Source organism: Protopterus annectens, chromosome 2.part2, assembly GCF_019279795.1.
Source record: "Protopterus annectens isolate FY-2018-M chromosome 2.part2, PAN1.0, whole genome shotgun sequence".
In the NCBI taxonomy this organism is placed as follows: Eukaryota; Metazoa; Chordata; order Ceratodontiformes; family Protopteridae; genus Protopterus; species Protopterus annectens.
In genome coordinates this window covers 497,147,964-497,172,304 of record NC_056730.1, presented here as the reverse complement: position 1 = coordinate 497,172,304, position 24,341 = coordinate 497,147,964, and the positions used below count along the sequence as shown (strand labels likewise).

Sequence of the window (24,341 nt, the reverse complement as noted above, 5' to 3'; positions counted from 1 at the left end):
GTTTAGATTTTATCATCATATGTGGGTTAGCAATAGTCAACACATTCCAGGGTTAGGTATAACAGCATGCATATATATTCCCATTAACCCAGACACCAGATATGGAACAGTTGCATAGCAAACAGAACACATGCATATATGGGATCACAGTGGTAATAACAACAGCATGCAGGTACATTGATGGAACCATGCCACCAATGTTGGAATAATTCAATACAGTACATGCATGGAAACAAATATAAATATTTATTAACCAATATGGCATAATTAGAACATTGGAGACATTACATACCAGTTGGGGTGGGTATGTAGTTTATTGCTGGAGATATGGTGGCGGGGGGGGTGCCAATTAACAACTAGTATATCCCTGTAGTCCACATTACTTTCCTAGTCAGTGCTGTTATCTGTACCTTACAAGTATTACTACACTACCCTATAGCCTTCATTTGGACAGTGATATGGCTGTTGTCATTGTTATACATGAACTGGTTTAATCTGCAGTATACACCTCTTACCTGGTATACCTGTGGAGGAAATGTTTAACACTAACTAACTGTTTTTACACATACTCACAGAGTCCAGGTTGATGTTGTACACATAGCTATCCAACTCTTTCTGCATAGACTCTGCCCATGTCTTGAACACATGCAGGTGTACCGGGACATTTATAGACTATTGCCCTCTTCAGCCTTTATTGACTTGACACACACATATACATGCTTTCCTACACAGTTATATTATGTAGCACAGTGTGGGTGACAGTGATCAGTGATACTTTATTATTCAGAGAAACTGCAACACTCACTATTCCCTACAATACCAGAGTAAACAGTACCAGTACAGGGTATGAAGGGTTTTATTTCTCATCACAGTGTTCGTATCTGACGTACCTGTGGGAGCAATGATTGTTAGCATACCTGATTGTTGCCACACAAAGTTCCAGATTGCACATTAGTATTATGCACATACATCTCACTCTGTTACTATACACACTCTGGTCACAGCTTGACAACATGGGGGTGTAGATAGTACATAAGTGACTTATTACTGTCCTTACAGTTTCAGGAGTTGCTACAGTGACAGGTTTGCTCTCATAGATGTTTGACAATCACTTGTATTCCTTGTTGGCTGGCTAAACATCTGGGATCATCCCACGGACTTCCCAGGGGGACAGGGGACAGGGGGATAGGCAGAAGATATGGGCCCATATACTGGACATCCTGGTCTTATCTGTACAGTTGTGGGGTATGATTCTGTATGCAGCCTACTTCCACTCCCAGGATTCAGACCAAGGCTGTGTCCACTACAACTTACAGACTGCCCATCAGAGTTGTGTGTGCTATATAGATATTGCTGTATATCTCCTATCTGCTTTCTGTCTTATAATTCTCCTGTGCTTTGGCATTCTGACCTTGTATTACAAAACTCTTATACAGATATCCCAGACAGTTATATTTTGTAGGACAGTGTGGGCAACAGTGATGACTATTACCTCGTTATTCAGAGCAACTGCATCAGTCACAATGCCATACAATACCAATGTAAACAGTACCAGTACAGGGTAACATTCATATATATCTGGGCACAGTGTTGGTATCTGACAGACCTGCAGCACTACCTGAATGTTGCCACACACAGTACCAGATTACACATTACTATTATGCATATACATCTCACTCTGTTACTGTACACACTCTGGCCACAGCTTGACAAAATGGGGGTGTAAATGGGACATACGTGGATTCTTACTCTCATATGGTTTTGGGGAGTTGCTAGTGTGCCAGCTTTGTTCTCATAGATTTGTGTCAATCAGCTGTATTTCCTGTTTGCTGCCTATATGTCTGATTTCAGAGGGGGGCAGGTTGACAGGTACCAGATATGGGCCACTTTACTGGACATTCTAGACATATCAGTGCAGTTGTGGGATATGATTCTGTATGCAGACTACTCTCACTGCCAGGATTCAAACCATGGCTGTGTGAGCTAAAAATATAACAGTTCACATCTCAGTTGCATGTCATATTCAGGTTTAGTTGTCTGCCTTTTCCCTGTTTTCTGTCTACATGTCTCTCAATTGTACTAAAGGGCCTCTGGGAATTGCACCAGTCATATACAGACATTCCTACACATTCTATTTATGGTGCACAGTGTGGGTAGCAGTGCTTAATACAACAGTACTATCACATGATTGCAAACCTACATTACCATATGATACCAGAGTATACACATGCAGTCCAGCAGTTAGAACTTTATTGGCAGACTATTAAGCTTTATTTACATACAAACTATATGGGACTCTTCCTGCCATATTCTCTGGTGTATGCAGTACTTGCCTTGAACAATACAGGTTTTATGCAGGCAATTCATTTACTAATACTTTTAGTTTTATTTCCTGTGACAGTAAATGCATGAGTATCGCTGACCTGCCTCACATCGCAACCTCGCCAGGTGACTGACATGGGCCTCCTGGTTCACAGCCCACTCCATTGCAGCTGTGGGGGACATAAGAGGAATATTTAGCCATACCTATCCATGATATACATGAGCTGGCAATTATTGCACACATAGTGGGTTGATACTTACACACAGTAGGGACATCCCCTTTTGCTCTAGCCTCTTGGATCCACTGGTCCAAGAGGTCCCCCTTATGCCACTTCAGGTTGGCATAGTAATGCCTAACCTGCTCACCAATTCAGGTATGCCAGTGGCACTGGTGAGGTCACGGGCGAGACGGTTCCAGGCCTCTGCCTTATATTGGGATCCCTGGTACTGGCCCTGCAGCAGCCTCTGATCATGGTCTTTGACAAGGCGTCCTCCATGACTCTGGACTCTTGGATGCACCAGCACTGCCCCCAAAAGTGCACACCTTCTCCCCTTCCTGACATGGTGCCTGCAAGGGGAAGCTACAACCAGTTATGAGATGTATTCCAGCCTCTTGGGTTTAAGTAGGCCCAATTTCCTGCACTTTTCCGTGATTGGTCAGTTTTGAAAAGGCTAAGCTATGGGCAAACCTGCTTACCTAGGGTTGGCATTGTTTAAAGGGGTATACCTCCGGGCACACTGAGTTAGCTAGCCTACACATTGCTTACACCTCCTAAGCTGTCCTGTGCAATGCTTAGCATTGCTTACATTAGACTTTGAATTATATTTCCTTTTTGGCATTGGTTTATTATTCATTACACCTTATATATATGCCTGGTATCCATGATTCATGTGTATGTACACTGTATGGGGTCCTTGTGTTTTATTGGGAGCTTCAACACTCTGTTATGATTACACTTGACTTCTGGGCTAATTGCTGTACTCCAGTTCACATATTTATGTTATGTAGTGGGTTGAGGCACATATGTCTGTATACTAATTCCTTTCACAGGTTCAGTTTGATTTTACTATGGTGAAGACTTGTTTGCTGATACCTCATTTCTGTGATTACTTTGGTGGTTAACCACTGTGACTATGGTGTATAGGGTCCTGGGTTCAAGACCTGTAAGGCTGTTTATTTTGTTAATGGGCAGAACAAGGGCCGCTGGATACAGAGTGATTAGGGCACTTTTGAGCATTTGTAAGCGGGTTTGCATGGGTTTGTGCGAGGGTAAGCAATGCTAACCTCCAGTTACATATGCTTACAGAGAGTTAGCTTCAAAATTGCTTAACCTGTGTGGGCATTGCTTAACCCCATGCAAACAGGCTTAAACCTGCTTACTAGTGCTTAAATATGCTTACTATTGCTTATTGGTGCTTAAACCTGCTTACTAGTGTTTTATTCATTATGATACTGACACCTCACATGTGCATTTACTGTAGTACTTCAGTTCATTACTTTATGTTATTTAGTGGGTTATGCAACATAAATATTAGTCATAATGTGCTTTGCCATGGAAAATGGAATGTGCTGCAGTGGGTCTCGAATTGGGAATGCCTGCTCGTAAGGCGAATGCTCTGCCCACTACACTATTGCTATGCTGCTTCATTTGCATATGCCTTCCTTATTATCCTCTTCAGCCATTTAAGCTGTATTAACTGTAACCAAGCGATGGGCACACCCGTGCACCTATGGTTAGCTTTAATCAGATTTAAAAAAAAACAGTTTGTTCATTTTATTTCTATATACTTGCTGTTGTACATGAGGGGGACTGTTGGTGGGGATATGCGGAAACCTATGAGTGGTCTCACTCATTTCTTAGCCCTTTCTGCTGTTATTCATTGCAGGGGCATGTATATTCTGAGAGCTCTGCTCTTAGACATGCCCCCTGCACTCTTACATGCTCCGTGTAAGATTAGGAGCTCAGGCAGCATGCCTCATTAATATGCACGATGCGCTGCTGTCCTGCTCCTAAACGGCCACCTCCATGCAGGACTAAGCTAGTCCTGCACGGAGGAATAGTAAATCCGGGGGACAATGTGTATGTCCCAGTATGCATTCTATGAGGTAGGGTAAACAACCCTTGAGCCTGGGCACTGGCAGAATACATATTTTACCATATTCTTTATGCTTAATAGAGTATATGACAATATGGTACATCTTTCAACTACTTATTTATAGTAATTCATGTCACATAATAAAAAATAAGAAATAAAATATAATAGAAAAGGACCAAAGAAAGGTATCAATTCTTGAATCAAGGTAACGTTAACAATAATTTTACTTGATGCAAGCTCATGCAGGATACAATACAACAAAACACCTTGATGAGACAAAAGTAATAGAGTAAGCTTATTTTTCATCAGAAATGTAGCCATGGTGGGTAAAGTTACACAAAACCATGTAAAAATCTTCAGATTAGTACTGGTAGTTATTGATTTCAAGGGTAATTATTGATTATTTTCTATTAATTCAAATTGTGCATGTGTAGTTTATCACAGTGCAGAAAGGTTGCATTTCTAGTGCATCTATGTAGTTGTTCAACGGTTAGCACTACAAGGGTCCTAATTTTACAGGTCATGCCCACAAGACTGCAGATTTACCCATTATTTCTGCCAAATGTGCAAATTTATACATAAGCAGAATTTGAGTCCTATGATTTTGGTTGGACCTTCTACTAGGAACTTTGATTATCTGCTGCTATGTTTTTGAGAGTTGAGAGGTTGAGAGGTGTGATCTATGCTTGTGTGTTGTCCTATGTTATCAATATGACAAAGGACCAAATCAAAATATATACCAGAAACAGTTCTTTGCAAACAAACTCATAGAATTCTTTGGCAGTCTGACAGCAAAGATCACATATCCAAATGCAGCTCATGATTCAAACGGGTATGTGCCAGAACTGGAACATGTGATCACCAAAGGCTTTGAAACAAGATGTGTATTGAAAGGTAACAGGGCATAAATGGTTACTCACTTTAAGGATTAAAAGATTAAGATAGAGTTTAGAGATTATAGTGAACCTGAACTGAATAATTTGGAGGTGGGTGTTTTGATATCATATTTAGAATTAATCAACAATCACTAGATACAGAGCCTACAGATTTGGTGTTGTATATAGCCATGCTTCCGAACATGCTAATGTTATGCATTGATTTTTCATAATCTACATATTTAGAAAATGCATGTCTGAACATACCCAATGTTTGAAGTACAAATAATTGCATTGTGTGGGAGAATACAGGCATGCAGATAAATAGAAATAACTAAATAAGCTGGCACCAGTTCCAGGGCAAAATATACAGTATCCACCCTCTTAACACAGCCTCTGATTTATTTGGTTGTGTAAGCTACTTGCCTTTGCATACCTTTGCAGCACAGGAATTGACATGTTGCTTATCATGTTACCTCATTACAGCCATAATGGATCATGAGAGGAGCATTACAGAAATAAATTAGGACTTGTTTCCTGCATTACCATACCTAATACTTGGTTATGAAGAAGTGACTTACATAACTCCAAGCTGTCATTCTGACAGTTAAAGCAAGCAGCCAATCCTTTTACATTTTATCCACTAAATAATGCTAAATACATAGTATGGGAACTTACATTTTAATCCATAAACCCAGAACTTCAGTATAAAGTGCATAAAGTGAACTGGCACTCTTAAACTTCACATGCAAAGTATAAATAGTAACTCTAGATGAGGTTGTGTCCATGCTACCAGTTATAAAGTTTTGTCCGGTTAATTCTGTGCTATAGGACAACCCTGACTTTCAACTCTATAGGCTCATCATAAAAACAGTGGAAGGTAAGAAACTCTAGAATGGCCCAGGGTCTGTCAGCAATGTATCATCTGGTTGGTGCTGGTGTCATTTAATAAAAAGAAAATATTTACATGTAGGATTGCATCAGGTTTTACAGCACATTAATTATGATACCTGTTGGTAAACAGAGTACAATGAGAACCAGAAGACTCGATGAAAGCTTAGCTTTGTGTAAAATGCTTTCCATAGACATTCAAAACAAGTAGACTTTTCAAGATCTGTATTTGTTTTATTATGGAAGTCTATAAAATACCCACATACATTATTTCAAAGATCACAGAAATGCACAACATTCATCTTAATATATGAAACATAATATTATTTACAAATTATATTCACAATAATGAAAAACACATTTGTATGACACCAATAAAAAAACACAAGTGCTTTTAATATTAAAACATATTAATATTTGAACAGTTTACAATAAAAGAAATCCAATATTTTACTAAATAACAAATATTTAACAGCAAACCTTTATACTAAATATCTATTTTGAATTATAACAAAAATAGTACTTATAATAGTTTATAAAGACAGACAATACAAATTCAATATTCGGCAGCTGCTGTGTATGCAATAATATAGTGTTAGCCAGTACCAGGACTGTGCTAGAAAACTTTGCTTTTTAATTTTTGACATTCAAAGTGCTTAGTCTGCAAAATGATTGCAGTTCCTTTTTAGTCAAGTTATATAATTATGTACTGTAGTCAGCGCAATGTAAATATGTATATGGGTGTGTGACTTTAATCCTCTTATCTGCAGCATGTTTGGTTCTCTGATTGAAAGAATAGCTTTCAGTTCATTTTTTTACTCTGAGGTTAATACAACTTTCATTTTATCCCCTTTAACTTTTTCCCTTTCTTCTGTTCTACTAGACTCCTTACGGCATTCTCTTCACCCTTTCTCCCACTTTCTTGTTTGACCTAACTTCAACATTTAACCTTCAGAATGGCTATTGCCTCAACCAACTACTTGCTCTTTCCTCGTTTTCCCCTCTGTATTTTGTTATTACAACTAGCGGAAATGCTATTATTAAGTAGCTATAATGGATTAATTTATTGCAGAGCCTGTATCATTCTCTAGTCATGCACCAAGGCATGGAAAAGAGCTTACTAAACATAACACTGTACTGGTCATTTGTGAACATGTACATGAAACTGTAATTGCTGTCACTGTTCCTGACTGGCTACTTCTGATCACATGAGAACTTTCTTTTAACTACAGCTTTCACCATATCGCCTAACCATTCCAGGAACATGAGCAAATATTCAGTAACAAGCAAAACAAATACACAATGCAATGATACTTTAAACTGTTTTACCCTGATAATTTAAAATTTCTCTACAAGTTTCTTCCATTTCTTTCAGTTCTCTCGACTCAAGCATATGGTCCCAAGTCTGTTCTCCATTGTGAAAAGGCTTTAAAAACACAAGTAAAAATACCATTTTGGCAGCTTTGTAAGATTTCAAAAGTCCATTTGAAAAGTTAGTGTAGTGAGTAAAAGTTTGCCCAAAGTGAAAAAGGTAGCTGAGTGTTTTAGACTGTAGATCCCAATATAGCATCTGTCTCTGTTACAATTTCATTCTGGTTGGAATCAAGTCCAAAAAATTTCACCTTAAGACCATCTATAGGATGGACTACAGGAACTGTCGTGACTTTGGGAAAAGTTCTTGTGGCCAGTTCAAACTGACTTGTACTAGCTAGCTCAATAGCTAGTGTTTTGAGGAACAACTTGCCTAGCTGTTTTCCAAGACAGGTCCGTACACCACCACCAAATGGAAGATAATGGAACCTGCCATCCTTGTCTTCACAACGTTCCTGTGAAAAACGATCTGGATCAAACTTTTCAACTTCTTTGAAAACTGGTGCTGTGTCATGTGTATCTCGGATACTGTACAGTACACTCCAGCCTTTAGGTATCTGATAGCCCTAATAAAAAATAAAATAAAATAAAAACAGGTAAGGTATGTAATAACGAATGTAAAAATGTATTTTCTTTCACTTTAATACAAGTGTAAATTATTAATATTCTCTGTTAATTCTTCCTACTTTGCTACTCTGTATATCACATTTCTAATGCCAGTTTAAAGTGTGATTCTATACTTCAGAGAATGGCCAAACTCTACATCTTCACCCTAAATGGAAAACAAATGTTATCCATCAGCGTGTTAATAAACATGGAATACCTGATAAAAATGAGTCTGTCACTTCTTGGCATCACATTAAGGTGCCATGACACTTGGACAGAAGAAAAGCCAATGGAAGCCATTTTTTATTCACTAAATGCGGCTTTAGTGTTTAGCAGGTATAACATAAAAAAAATGAGGAAATAAACAAGTTCATATGTTTGTGAGTGCTTGTATGCATGCATGAACAAGTGCATGTGTATGTCTGTGTGTGTCTGTGTGTCTGTGCATGTGAAAGAGGGAGGCAGAGAGGGAAAAAGACAGACAGCATGAGTGACAGGGAGACAGAGATGGTGCATGTAAACTTCATTTGATTGCAACAGGCAGTCCATTGTCACATTGCCTAACAGTAGGAAGCATGAAGCTTTAACATCTGGCATTATTCTCTGACTTTAATCCTCAGTAATTTACAAGCAAATCAAACATACTATAAGGGACAGAGCTCAACTATATGGCAAAATCAGAAATGTTAAAAGACATGGGCAGTTGCAATGCCTTGCATTCTATATTTTTTATTCATTTGATCACAATGAGATATCTGAGGTGTAATTACTCAATAACTGAACAAAGTGGCTGTAACTGATGTGTGTGTGTGTGTGTGTGTGTGTGTGTGTGTGTGTGTGTGTGTGTGTGTGTGTGTGTGTGTGTGTGTGCGCGAACTGCTTCTACTTCGGGCACTGCGCGGCAAGCAAGACTAAAGAAAATGGCGTTGGCTGCTTCTTTTATACCCCTGACAACTTGACGTCAGGGAATGGGCGACAGCAGCCAACGCAGGACCCAGGACTTTGGAATTCAGGCTGGCTGAGGGCAACCTGCCAGCAGGATTACACAAATGTAATGACTGCAACAGCGAAACACGAAGAACATGTTATATTTTGGATGTAGAATTACTTACTCCAGCAAGAATAACATATATTACAGCAAATTTCAAACATAAGGTGGAGAAACTATTTTACATTAAAAAAATTAAACAAATATATAGTAATAAAAATATGAAACAATTTAACATCTCTAAGTACAATAATGCTCTCCAGTGTGGGGGTTCTCAGGGAACCCTCTCCAGTGGTGGTAAGACCATTCTCCTATTGGATCTGGCCTCATGGCACCCCTGGGCATGAATTTAATTCCCTGATAGCACTTACCCTGATGGCATTATTGAATTATTATCCCTTACAAAACACATATAGGGCAAACAGAAATGTCATTTAGAAAGATACAACTACTAAACCCTTGCTCCTATCTATTGCACATGTAGCGATCTATAGCAATATCTGCTTCCCGTAGGAAAATTCCTATAAATGGGTGCCGGGTAAACCCTCTGCACAAATTATCCTCCTTCAGGAGTTTCCTGGCAGCACTGTCAAATAATCCAGTGTTCTGCTACTTACAGTACATATTTCATTCTTGATCAGAATTTATCTTAGTAATATTTCTGTAAATATATTTCAATGTGTTTGTGTTTTTATCTGTTGTGGGGATTTTCTTCTGTTGTATATAATTACTTATAAGCCACTGTAAAATGTTTTTATGGGTGTTTTTGTTTAGTCTTTCTCCCCAGTTCATTGTAAAATATTTAATCTGTTGTTGGACTTTCTCCCCTTGCATATAATTACTCAACTACTTTTTAAATGTTTTTTAATCTGTTATAAAGCTTTTCATCCTGAGCCTTTACTGAAAATGGGCTATTGGCTTAGTTCAATTTTCCTGGTTATCAAAGGACAGATAAAATAAAATAAAATGAAATAAATAATAAGTGACTTGCTCAGGACACAGTAGGCAAATGATAACAGAACGAATTAAACCCTGCAGTATGGGCACTAGAAGCAACTCAGGGCTTTAGTCCCCTGCCCTAACTGTCAGACTTTAATGCTCTGCACTAACTGCCATATTAGTGCTGCATATATATAGCAGAGTCTCAAATTTATAACTACTTCCTCTCTTGTAATGTTATTCTACTGCAAGAAGCCAAACACAACAAAGGTAGTATTCTAAATGGAGCTGAATGCTATATGAATTTCAAACTGCCACATCCGCTGTAAAGAAATTACCCAGAGGAGCTATCAGGATGCAGTGAAATAAAATACATGTAAGAAATAATGCAAGATGGAAATATTTGTTTTTAAATGTCACATAGTCTCCTTTAGGCAGCTAATTATTACAGTAAAATCCCAATTATCTGGGACTCAAGCAATTGGCACTCTTAAGCAACCAGCATTTGATTGGCTCATATGCCAGCATACGAGCCAATCAGAAATCACAAAGTGGAGCTACTTCTACTCAATGTGGAACAGCCTGCAGTTCTGCATTGAGTAGAAGGGGCTCCGCTTTGCGATTTTTTATTGGCTCATATGCCAGTATACAAGCCAATCGAAAATGGCAAAGTGAAGCCTCTTCTGTTCAATGCAGAACAGCCCAAAGTATGGAACGTACCCAAAAGAAGCACTGACAATTTACAGTAATAACAAAACTACAGGTATAGTGCCCAGTTTAATGAGCTTATTAAAGGTATTGCTGTTATTGAAGTATATTTTAAAATATTGCTTGATAGTACAGCTAGGGTGTGACAAAGGGGGTAGCTGACTGAAGTGCAAGCTGTAATGGGGTAAGAACTGCACCTCAGAAGAATTGTAAATCAGAAGAGGGCATATGCTCTCAACTTGTTTAAGATCTTTTATTGAAGCATGCCATGCTTGGGGCAGATAAAACAGATGGCTAGCAAAAGGGAAAGCAATTAATAAACTTAACTAGTAAGAGCAAAAGCCTGGGAGCTATTCATCACTAATTTACATAATGTTTCATTATATTTTTATGTGGGTAGTCAACCTGGAATGTGATTCTTTTTCAGCAATGAACTTAATTTAATGGCAGAAAAAATATAATGGTTGAAAAATGGGTACACAGAAGATAAAGAAAAATATAGAGTGAGATAATGCAGTGCTTATTGTTCAAAGCCCTATATGAACAGAATCATAGATTTAGTAGAAATGACTGGTATTCCATATTAGCTATGTCCTTAATGGTGAGGCATCATGTTTAATTTTACACTGTACTTGGCTTACTTACACTGTATTTTACCATTTAAGGGCTCACAGACTTAAAAATCAGGTAGCAGCATGTATCAATATGCATGGAATCGAGGTTTGTCCCAAAAAGGACAGCAGAAGCCATTCAAATCAACTGTCATCATACATTACTAAGCTGAATTCAAAACTGTTTTTTTTTTCAGTACAGCATAGCAAAATCAAACAAAATCACTACAGAAGCAATGGGTCTCATTTTTAAGTAGCATATATGTCTTCAGTGTTTCACGTTTAGGGTAAGCATGCTTTATGGGTAGAGAATTAGCAAGTATACAGTTTCCAGTAAAGTAAGTGAAAAAGGATGAAAATTACATTTGGAAAATGCTATGCGCTGTCTTATTACAACTATATGAAAAGATAAAAGTAGTAGGTTTACAGATCCTTCAACAAAAGAAGGGAGGGGAATGAAGGTGCGGGTGAGAAGAAGAGAGGACTGTAACAGGCACATGACAGGAAAAGTGAACTACTGGCAAAAGGCAGACTGATAATAGAAAGCACCACACAAAACTGGAATTATCTGTCATAAGTATAATGTAGAGAGATGCATTCAAAAATGAAAGCTAAGAAAACAAAACATGGTCTGCAGACCAATCTGAGATGCAAAGAGTGAAAGTACAAAGTAGAGGAAATTTACAAATGAACAAATGCAAGAGTTCCAAAATAAGGACAAAGACAAGAAATTAATTTCACTTACATCCAGCTCAAATGTCTGAAGTGCCACCCTATAACCTCCAGAAACGGGGGAGAAGAGCCGAAGGACCTCCTTAATCACACAGTCCAAATAGTTGAGGCTCATAATAGTCTCCAGGTTCAGAACTCCCTCACAGAGACAGCCATTATGAAGGATGCCTTTGCTTTTAAGTTCGTCCCTTAACTTCTCCAAGACAGCTGGATGTTTGAGCAGTTGCATTATCAATGACGTACTGGAGCTAGCCGTTGTGGCAAATGCAGCAAAGATAAACTCTAATGTGGCATCCTGCAAAAAAAAAAGAACAAACTGAGTGGTCAGTTGCTATGTACCAGCTGCAGTAAACTACTCCATTTACTGGGGTTTCTTTTCTTGTCTGTAGTCATCATGCATTCACACAATAAACAATGCTCTTTATCTAAACTCAACAGATAATGCCAACCTTCTTTCTTTTTGAAACACATCCTCCCTGTTGCAGTCACAGAGTTTTAGATTTGTATTTCCTTCCGAATTCTCTGCCTATTAGTACTATTCTCACTTTGAATAACTTATGGTAGATGAATAAACTATTTCCCTTTCCAGTTATGTGTATGTTCTAGCTGTAAAGCAACATATATATATATGTATATATAACTGCGGTGGTGGTGCTGCAGTAGCGTTGTCACCTCACAGTAAGACGTTGCCCTGTTCGATTATTAGCTAAAGCGTCTTCTGTGTGGAGAAATGCGTGAATGGGCGTACCTTCATTGAAGGTTGTGCCTCAGGGCTGGCAACTCGGCACGTGAAAATCTACTGCCAATCATTAGCAGACCGGAGTTCTGCTGTGGCGACCCCTGACCGGGAAAAGCCGAAAGACACAACAATATATATATATATATATATATATATATATATATATATATATATATATATAAGGTTCACGTCTAAATCCTGAAAACCCAAAATCCTAAAACCCAGAATCCTGAGACCAAAATCTTGAAAGTTCAAAATGCTGAAAACTCAAAATACTGAATCTTATAATACTGAAGACACACAGTATACTAACACTTATATTCCAGCATGAGTACATACAGAAACATATTACCCTTCAACTATAAGCAGGGAGGCAAGCCCCCCAGAATCCCCTACACCCCATGCTACTTAAATATATCAACTCCGAGATTGCATTTCACTACACTAAGTGCAATCTTGGAGTTGATATATTTAGGTAGCAGAGGATGTATGGGGCGCAGCCCCCCACATGGGGGGTGCAGGGGGCTTGCCCCCCTGCTTATACTGGGAGAAGAATAACATGGTTTGTCTTTTATTTGTTTCTGTATGTACTTGTGCTGGAATATAGTAAGTGTTGGTATCCTCTGTGTTTTCAGTATTATGAGATTCATTATTTTGAGTTTTCAGCATTGTAAACTTTCAAGATTTTGGTCTAAGGATTTTGGGTTTTCAGGATTTAGAAGTGAACCTATATAGATAGATAAATATATATATGTATACACACACAGACACACCTACCTGTGTGTGTGTTCCTGTGGTTCTCAGCAAATGCTAGTGTAAAAATATCAAGTAAGATTTCAGGGTTAAATAAATAGCTTATTTACCAAAAATACATTCTATGGCTTCTTCAGCTTCATAATAATAATTACACTGCAAAGGTCTTCATAATGGTCCATAATTTAATTATTTATTAATTGCAGTAAAAATATAGTCTGCTCTTTAGAATGGTGAGCATTTCCTTGTAAATTTGATATGAAGCACAACTGTGTATTCGTTGTTCACGTTTGCACAGCGGGTGATTCTACGAGGAAACAAAGAAACACAGCGTCTATAAAATCCCCTTCAACACTAACCTGCACAGTCACACTATAATTTTAGAATAACACTCCATAATATGGATATTATGAATGACTGGTCAAAAAGGAATGGTAACTGTAAAATGGATGACCATGTTCTTCATTTGATCCTATTTTTAATATCTTAAATTTGAACTGATAGCATATGATTCGCAAGCCCTCATCTCATGAATTATAATACTGTATATATGCAGCACTATCCAAAAAGGGTTCCTATTAGATGACCGAAGATGCATTCTATTGAATACGTCTTGATCAAACTTAAAACAATGAAAAGGCAAAATAGCAAAGTGGCTTTTAAGCAAATTCTTTCCCAGGGAAAGAATTTGCTTGTCTGCTTTCGTTACTTTGACATTTTTGGCACTGTAGTGCGATCTCGGAGTTGGTATATTTAAGTAGGGAGTGGGGGGGGCAAAGTCCCCCACTTTATGTATTATTTCAATGTTTTTTCTTTTTTCTTTTTTTTTGGAACAGCGATTTTTTTTCCCTTGGAAAAAAAATCGCTGTTCTGAGCTTTCGAGGTTGTAAGCTTTCGCTTACATGGGGTAGATTATTCATCGTTCCCTTTTTTAAGTGTTCAATGATATAATATAGACCCATCCAAAAAGGCTATTTCTTTCCAATAAAAGAATCTGTGCTCAGTACATGCAAACAAAAATCATTTTAAGGACTAAAGTATGCTCAAGCCACAAGAATACAAAGTATGTCATGAGTATTTTGAAATTTTGATTCTGATTTTTTGAATATTGTCAGTTAAGACCTTGTGTTTCATATTTTAAATTGACGTTTAGGATTTTATTACGATTAACATTTCAATTGTAAATCTGCCAAATGGCATCCAAAAACTGCTACATAATGACTGTATAATTGAAATCCAGCACAACAACTGCAAGCATCATTTAGGACTGAATTGCACATTGACATAAAAAGCCTCATGAAAGAAGATTATAGCATAAGTGTTCTGAAAGGCACTACGGTCATGTTGAAGTTGGTAAACAATTCTTCATAACTTTAATTTTTTCATAATTCTGAGTCCACATTTAGGGTCTGCTTCTATCTGCTGTCACTAAACTTTCCATGCCAAACTTACAGATCCCACCTTTCCTGCTACCCGGTTTACTACTGTAGCTTAGAGTAGTATGCAGTACAACGCAAAGAACCCAATTCCTTTAGCAATGCCCCCCACGTAGAGACTTCAACTCCACATCTCTAGCCTCTAAATATACTTCCTCCATTGTCACACCAATTCAGACAAATAGTTATCTTTCTCAGTGCTGGTGCAACTTCAGAGGTAGTATATTTAGATAGCAGAGGTATGGGATAAAATGCCTGCATTAAAGGTGCACAGGGCTTTGTCCTTTCATGCAAGAAACACTTTCAAAGTAACTCTTCATAACAGTTTTTATTAGCAGTCAAATACAGTAAGCGTACAATGAAGTGAGTCAGCCTGGCTGCTGGAATTTAGTTGGAAGTAAGCCAAAGTAAAACCCAAATTTAGAATATGTCACCTCTTGGACCCCATCTCATAAAGGATTGCATTGTCATTGTGTTTTCCACCCAGAAAGGTGATTTGCAGTGTAGCTATGAAACTCATGCACAATAATTATGAATCATGTTTTGCCATGGAATTCCACAGTGATAGTGTCCTAAGGGCGTATGGGTGATCAATTTCAATTAGTGAAGCTTTCACTAAACTGCATTTCAAGATCCTCTAGTGCACCCTTTGGCTTGGCATGTTGCCAGTGATTAGCCACATGGTAAGCATGCTTTCCATAGCATACTTTGTTTAATAGATCCATTTAATCACTTGTCATGAAGGTTATTCAGTGACTACCATATGTGTTTCAAAACTGCAGAGGTCTGTGTCTTTAATGGGTATTTTCACTGGTGGACATTAAAATATGTATATTACAATAAACCATAGCTGTCACTGTTGGAAGTAGAAAATATTTTTAAGACATTGTATAAGCTCAGCGGTTTATTGCACAGTGACTTATGCCCTAGGAAATATGCCTTTTGCCAGAAAAAAAGCTTTTCTTTAATTAACCAGGTAAGCCCACAAGGTACAGCTATCATTGCAGGGGTTTACTATAGAACACTGTCTGGCAAAATGGCTTACTGAAAGTCACATGGTAAGAAGATGGAAATTGATGATACTGGGAATGAAGCATACAGGTCAATCTGCAGACTTTGAAAATAGGTACAAAGGCCTTTGAAAAGTACATCTAGCCAAAATCTGGATGTCTAATTCACATAAAATTTGAATGCAAAATAGCAAGTAACTCTTCCTGCTTTCAGTATAATGTAGAATACTACACAAAAACACATGTTTAAAACACAGAGTGACACAAATGATTAAAAAAACACTGACAAGAATGATAAAAAAAGACAGTAACAAAATGATGGAGCAATATAAGTACAGTATTAACGAGACAATGGAAAACGTGTAGACTTTAATGAAATGTATTACAAAATTATACCTTACAAAGTAATTTATGTTTGCTTCTGAAATAGGGAGATGTAACATGTGTGTGCTGTTTCTTTAAATTATTGGTGCCACTAGTATGTTGGTCACGTTTTCTGTGTACAAGGAGTTACATCATTCCTGAGAATAGGATCATACCTCCAAAAATAGGTACATCATGTGTATGAGGGTAAATCAAACCCCAAAATAGGTATATTCCTCCAAAGCAGTGGACACGTGCGAAATGGACAGCTATATATGGGGCATGATTTTGTTTTGGGAACAGATTGCTCTTTTTTATTTTTTAAGGTGAGAGTGGGATGTTGGGGAGGGTAGTAGGTATACGTGGGGAGAGGTCTGAAAAAAAACCTTTTAAAAATTAATATGATTCATTTTGTTTAGGACATTGACAAGTGTCCAGGGTTTCTTTCAGTACTAGCATATTAACATAGTGGGCTGTCACTGTGGGTGCATATTAAACAAAAAGTGTATGGCATGCACAGCAGATATTTTTTCTGCATAACGCAAAGTACAGGGGAAAATTATCCAAGTCATGTTTGCAGTGATAATAAATAACAATGAAACATTCATTAAACTGGATGATTTCTTGAAATACTTGGTAAACTGTGAGACGATACATGAAAATCCTACATTTTGAGGCCCATAAAGCTTGATAATAAATGAAAATGTCAATCCCACTGCCTCTTTCATATATTTAAAGGTTAAGGTGTTCTACTGTCATGACTGGTATTACCCATTCTAAATGCATAGAGCACAGAATATTTCTAAAGGAATTTTGGCATGTGGCTAAGTGCCAACCTGTATTGTTATACAGAAAGCAGGACTGTCTTGTTTAGTCAATGAACTTATGACAATCTACATATATAGCATTGTCTGTGAAGCATAAAAATAAAATAAAACAAAATGAGCCTAATCGGGTTTTGTTTAGCAGGTTCAATTACTCAACAACATATACGTGACTTTTAAATAAATAAAGGAATTGACACACCTCTCTAAACAAAGAATAAAGTGGAAATGTCACTGCAAATTACAAAAAGGGATATAGATTGCTGTCTCCTAAACATTTCTTCACATTCCAGGAGTCTTATATGCATATTTTTATCTGTGCCTTTTAAAACAGGAAACCACAATGACTTCTTCAACTCAAAAGTAAAATATTTTCTTTCTAATACGATAGGAAAGTGTCACAAAGATTATACCAGTTAGCAACTTTGTAATGAAAGCCATCATTACTGGAGGTAGGGCTCTTAAGAGCAGTTCTGTTTGAGCCACACTTCCTAATCATTATTAGACAACAAATGTGGCAGCATTAGTTAGTCAGCTAATTAATAGTTAAGTAAACCAAGCCGAAACTTTGCAGTGTGACATGCAAAGTTTCTGTTAGATTTGTTTTTGACCTAGTATACTGGGTTTTCTGAGACTTTGAGGGATATCACAGATTTTTTCCTTTTGCTAATTAATTAAATAGTGATTATTTGCTTTGTTATCAAGCTTGGCACAATAAGCCATAAGACACCTTCCCAGACGTAATTCAAACAAGGAACACTTCATGCAAATAACTGCAGTAACACAAGGTAAATACTAATTAAGTGTTACTTCAAGCAATACAGGTGAGTGGATAACTTAACTCATTGCTTCCTGCAAGAGTACAGTCATCAGGAAAGCAGGAGTTTCTGTGCATCCTTTAATAGAATACTTATCTTTACAGGAGACCTCCCTGTACACCAGAAAGGAGTATACTCATCGCTGTTTTCAAAGTCTAAATGATGCTCTGGTAAAGGCATATAAATGAAACTAAGGCAGTAAGGTGACATCTACAAGTAGGCATGATTTGATAAATATGACAGCAAAGTGGTCAGTATGGGATGTGCAGAGCTAGAGTTATTAAGGAGTGTTTGCAAAAAGTTATGAAAAAATGTGGCAATTCCCATGTTTACATTAATGACACAAACACGTAGTATGATACTGCCTTGTCGGGGTGGTATATTCATTTAGTAGATATTAATAAAAATTATATCCATTCATGGTTGGTAAGGTGAAACATTCAGAGATATGAAACTTCTTTTGCTAAAACAGTTATGACTATTACCTATATTTTCCTAAATTCATAAAAGCTATGTGGCGTACAGATGAACAAATGGTCCATCTTATATAAAACATTGGGGCCCACAAATTAGCTACTGATACTTGTAATCTAACTCAAACTGTTTTGCAGATTAATGTTGTTTTGAAATATTATGGCATTTTTATATGCATAACTTGCATAGTTAATTTGCATAGATTTGGCAATATCATAAAACAGCAGTATGCTGTTGTCATGCATCATCGCAAAGCTCTTCAACAGGTGAACAATTCCCTCACTGATACCTTGGATCTGTAGTGTACACTTACAGAGATATAACCCTCTATTTGACCATAACACTAGTATTTTTTTTAGTAAAGTACATTCTTCTTTCATAAATTTGCAATATAAAAATCAGCATCTAAAGACAGACCTTTGAGACTAACACCACTGCATAGCTATCATATTTTACTTTTTTTTTGTAACTCGCATCATTTATAACATACTGTATTATAAAGCTAATGAAGTGAGTTTTCAGTAGAGGATTTGCAGAAAACCTCTCGTGAAGTAAGTGGTTTTCTGGCTTAGATCCTGGGAAGCAAAGGTGTTAATTAGCCTCTTACTGTTCAAGAATAAATGGGTTAAGTCAAAGGTTGTCAAGTTCTGTCACAACAAGCAGTCCTCCTCAAACTACAAATAAGGTCTTTGGCTTTTCCTGATTATATGAAATATACTTTGGACTTCACAGCACAATAAATATATGCTGCAGTGTACAAATGCAGATGGTGCTACCCTGTACCCAAACCAGACATATTTGTATGGTTATGTATTTATGCTTTTTTGGATGGGTTAGGCCGAGTAATTCAGTGGTCTCTGGCCCAGAGAAACCTAAAGTGGTATTCATATCTGACTTAGTAATATTAACTCAAATTAAAATACAGGTATTCCTTATTATCATTCTGCATCTAGCCTGATTTAACATAAAAAACAATACTAAACAGTTAAAATTTTGAGCACATAGCATTTCCCACCATGTTTAGGCCTTTTCCAAAGTGAGGCAAGGCCTCTCCCAGGAAGCTGGCCTCACCATTTGAGAAATGGAGCTTTAGATACAAACAGATTCAGCCATACAGTGGTTTGAAATGCCTAGTGTTCTACTTACATAGATTTAGAAGGTTTCCCCATATGTGATTGAGTACCATTTGATTGGATTACAACTGTCTTAACAAATGTAATCAAGAACAAACTCTTATTATTTAAACTTGTGGGATTGCTGTTGTGTGTGACAATTGTGCACTTTATTATGAACTTTCTCAATTCTGCACTATGTGACTGATTTTTTTGCTCAAGAGATGCAGGTAGTAGATTCCTGGGGACTGGCCCCTTCAAAAATGTTCATTTGAATGTTAGGGCATTTTTTAGAGTAAGTTTCTGATTTCATGTACATTGCTTATAGTGGCAAATGTTCGTATCACATGAGAAATGTACAGAGACATACACTGTAGTCAGACACTTTCACCATTCTTTGGGCTGTTCTCCCATGTGTTACCCGTTCAGATGGAACATTTCTTTCAGCAGACCCTCTTCCCTGACACACATTCAATAATGCATACAGTTTCACAGTAATTACAATAGAACTGTAGAATGTTACAGATACCACAGATAACATTATTATTATTATTATTAGTTGACCAGGTAAATGTTTATTAATTAAAATATAAAATGCAATCAAAGAAAAATGTTGCAGGTAATATGAAAGCTATTTCTCATGAATTATCTGAAATTGATGATAATAACGAGCTATGATGATAGGCTATTTTGGGGTGAAATCTATGGGAAAAACAGGAAATATAATACACAGCCAGAACAAACTAGGAAGATAAGATTATATAATACAGTTAGAAAATATTGTGCTGTGGTTCGTTTGGTTCAGGGATGGGCAGTTGCATATTACTTGGGTTAATGATTGCTTCATGACATTGCACCTGTGCCTTGTAAGGGTAAAATGCATTACAAAAGACAGTATAATGGCACTTTGAAAGGTGAGGGCACCTGACTTGACTTTGATAGTATTTTTAATGGGTATGATCTGGGCATATGATGCCTTCTTATGTCTATGTCTCACCAGCTGAGGTCTTGTTTCCAGGTTCAAGATAAATTCAACAATCAAAATTCCACAAACAGTTAAAGCTCTTAAGTGCCATATCAAGTTAGGCCTTCTGCTGGAATAAAAAGTAGCCATCTACAAAGGCATAACATACATGTCTTGAGAAAAAAAAAAATTCTTCAAGGCTGACATCTGTCCATACCAGTTTGACAATGTGTCTCCGGAATCTTAGCTTTGTAGCTAGATCAATGAAAATGTTTTAAATCTACATAAAAGTTCCACTCGACATGTTTCATGTGATTCAAATGGCTATGAACACTCTTACTAACTTCGCCTGCCTTCACCATGTATAAAAATACCCACCTGGTATGAATGTTTATAAAGCAGGCAGTATAAAAAAACGACTGGAATTTTGCTTTGCTTATCACTTTGTAATTCGTTGCTAACTAGGAGAAAGTGGCTTTTGTTGGTATCACTGGATAGCACAATTCCTGATGTGCCATTCATGAAGCCATACTGACTGACTCCCATTTTTATCACCATATAGCAAAAGAAGGAGAATTGGATCTTCCTTCCCCGCAGGGCACATGTTAAAATATGTTTCCTAGTTGTGATTAGATGGGATTTGATCTTTCTGAAAGGCTATAAAGCAGGACAACAAAAGTGTTTGCCGGTGATCCAAGATATACTATTTTACACATTATTTGATGTAGATACACAATCTTCCACGCCAAAATACAAAAATATTTTAGCATATGAAGGTGGCCTTACCTTCACCTCTTGCATCGACATCTCTTTTCCATGTTCCTTGCTGCTTTCTATTAAAACATCTAAAGCATCAGTGTAGTCTTTCCCCTGGCTGTTCTGTATCTTATCTTGGATGGCTTTTTCTAAGCCCTTTTGGAGAGCTTCACGGGCCTGAATTCCCTGAAAAACAGCATAAACAGGAAATTGGTTTATTTCACTTTTCTCTTAATTTCTTGTTCATTATTTGTTAAGATACTTGTCTAGGCACACTAGATAAAAAATATAAACCACAGTCATTGTTAGTTTATGTTCTTAATAAACAAAGGTATATACATTAAAGTGCTTAGTTCACTTTACGATATACTATATGGCATAAGATAAATTATGAATGGCAATGCATTTTTTAACCCTATTTCTTATATTATATTTGGACCATCATGCAATAAAAAAATGTTGCAAACTTTTTATTTATCCATGACCCAATTAAACTTATAAAATCCCTGGTGATGTCAGGCTAGGGTTAGACTTGAATCTTGATGTTCTGCACATTCTTAGAAGTATTATATCCATTAAAGTCCAATGATATACCCACTTGCTGTCCTGACATTGATGTCACTGAGGGGCACAGTAATTTTATGTGAGTGCATTTTAATGATGAGTTTATAATGTTTTTTTTAATTAAGAAATTGGCAAAATAAATAAGGCGTGCTGAGGGAAAAATGCAGCAATCCCATGTTGTAATACATACATGGAAATTACAGACATGGAAATTACTGTAATACTAGAGCCTGAGATAATATATGAGTCAGGTTCTACTTGTTAGCTACCCTTTACCTTATCAGAAAGTACTCTACAAAAGAAATAAAGCAAGCACAATGAACATCTAAGGCATAAAAATGAAGGGTACATATTTCCAGGAGGAGTAGAGTGCTCCAAGAAGTGAAATATTTTATCAGACTACAACTCTGCAACTTATAAATGTATAGCAATTATTACATTATCAGGTAAGGAAAACTGGGAATGAGTCCTGCATGTTGGGTTTAGAAATGAAATAACATAGCTGGTCATATATCATCTTGTATTACTTAGAAAATATGATTTGTGGCTGAGAGTTTATGTAACTATAATAGAGGCAGAATGCTAAGCATTTTGGATAGTGTCGTTTTGAGCATTAATATCTGGCATATTAGCTGTTACACTAGCCATACACAAAAAAGCATTCTTTAAGAAGTCAAATTTGTAAAGGGATGGCAGTAATACAACATGTTCTGTAGCAGTAAAGATGAAAAAGACAAATAGAAATGAAATACCCATGGACTTGTGCAGGACATTTATACTTACAACATCTTTAGCACACTTTGTTCTGCATTCTCAGAAATAGCTTGATAGTAATATAAAATTAGTTTTAATTGATTTCCATATGCTGGAGTTTTCCTGGAATCTCACTTTTTTCCTACTTGGAAGGAGCTGCACGCATGCAGAATGAAAACTAAAATGGCTGTCCTATTAAAATGCTCATATTGCTGACATGAATTGTATACAGACTAGATCCAAAAAGTGAAATAATCCAAATGAAAACATTAAAAGCATCATTCGCTATGCTGCTCAGTGAAAGGCATGCTTCCAAAATAATTGAACACTATCACCCCTGAGCATATACATGTTTAATTCAGCTGAAGAGAATGCATTGCTTTATTGACATGCAGCCATTTATTCATGTTGATGTTTTGTGCTATTTTAAACTCCCCTATAACTTTTTGACCTATGCCAACCAGCCATTTCTGTCATAATGTTTTCACTGAATGGGTATCTCAAACATTAATAACATTCCTTTGTTTCTTCCAAGTTTTTGCCTCTTTTACATTTTTCAGAATGTGCCAAATCAGTTTTGTTTGTTCTGGCTTTGTTATCATAGATTCATGTTTGTGCCTTTGGGCAACATTTGTTAAAATATGAAACAGGTGTTATTTTGTTTCTGCAAAGGCAAATGAGGCTGCAGCAAAATATGTCTACATCATGTGGAAGAAGCCACAAATAATTTCTAAGTTTAATGAAAGCACATAAAGGCACACTAGCAAAACACCCAACATTTGTAAAGCACATGATCTGTATTAAAAACTGGCTTGGTTTTCACAAGACTATTGCAAGGACACAAGGTGCATTAAGTAAACTTTATACATCGCATAAATTATCCTAATGATTCAAGATATCCATTATGACAACAGACAGCATGCAGCACGTGATTATGCATGCTGTGTCAATTGTGTAAGTTGTGTTAACAGCCCAGAGTAATACAAAATCACGGTTCAAGGATTTAAAATCAAAATGATAAATACAATAGTGCAAGGAACACAGTAGTATAGTGCAGACCATGCAGTAGTTCAACGTACAATGAAAAGGCAAGCTAGGTAAATTAATGGAAGATGGTACTCAACTTTACAGATGAAGAGGAGTGTTTAAAAAGGGAATTAAGTAATATATTGTAATAAAGTTAGGAAATATTGCATCTAAATCATTTTTTAAAGTCCTCCTGGTGACATAGATGGATAAAGCCCTGATTACCACTCAGCTGACCTGAGTTCACTTAGTGGCTCAGCTGACTGACAAAGTGACAAGGGGGATGGGCATGTTTATCCATGAGGAAGGGAGTATGATGGGTATCACTCAGTGAGCCCTGGAGGCAGGAAGGCTTGGTGTGTCTGTCCATGAGGGAGGGAGTATGATGAGTATCACTCAATGAGCCCTGGGTGGGGAGGATGGGCGTGTTTATCCATGAGGAAGGGAGTATGACGGGTATCACTCAGTGAGCCCTGGAGGCAGGGAGGATGGTATATCTGTCCATGAGGAAGGGAGTACAATGGGTATCACTCAGTGAACCTTGGAGGCAGGGAGGATGGTATATCTGTCCATGAGGAAGGGAGTACAATGGGTATCACTCAGTGAACC

At 37.1% G+C, this 24,341-nt stretch overlaps 1 protein-coding gene across 1 annotated transcript in view; it reads right to left on the bottom strand.

The window, feature by feature from the left end:
• Positions 1-6,395: 6,395 nt before the first annotated feature.
• The window catches only part of LOC122795680 (cytochrome P450 26B1), a 128,473-nt gene continuing 110,527 nt past the window's right edge, over positions 6,396-24,341 (bottom strand). The window contains exons 5-7 of the mRNA XM_044063972.1: positions 21,420-21,575; positions 12,154-12,435; positions 6,396-8,122 (exon numbers count right to left, since the gene is read on the bottom strand). Of these exons, the coding sequence (XP_043919907.1) occupies positions 7,730-8,122; positions 12,154-12,435; positions 21,420-21,575 (831 nt within the window). The 3' untranslated portion in view covers positions 6,396-7,729. The remainder of the gene's footprint in view (positions 8,123-12,153; positions 12,436-21,419; positions 21,576-24,341) is intronic.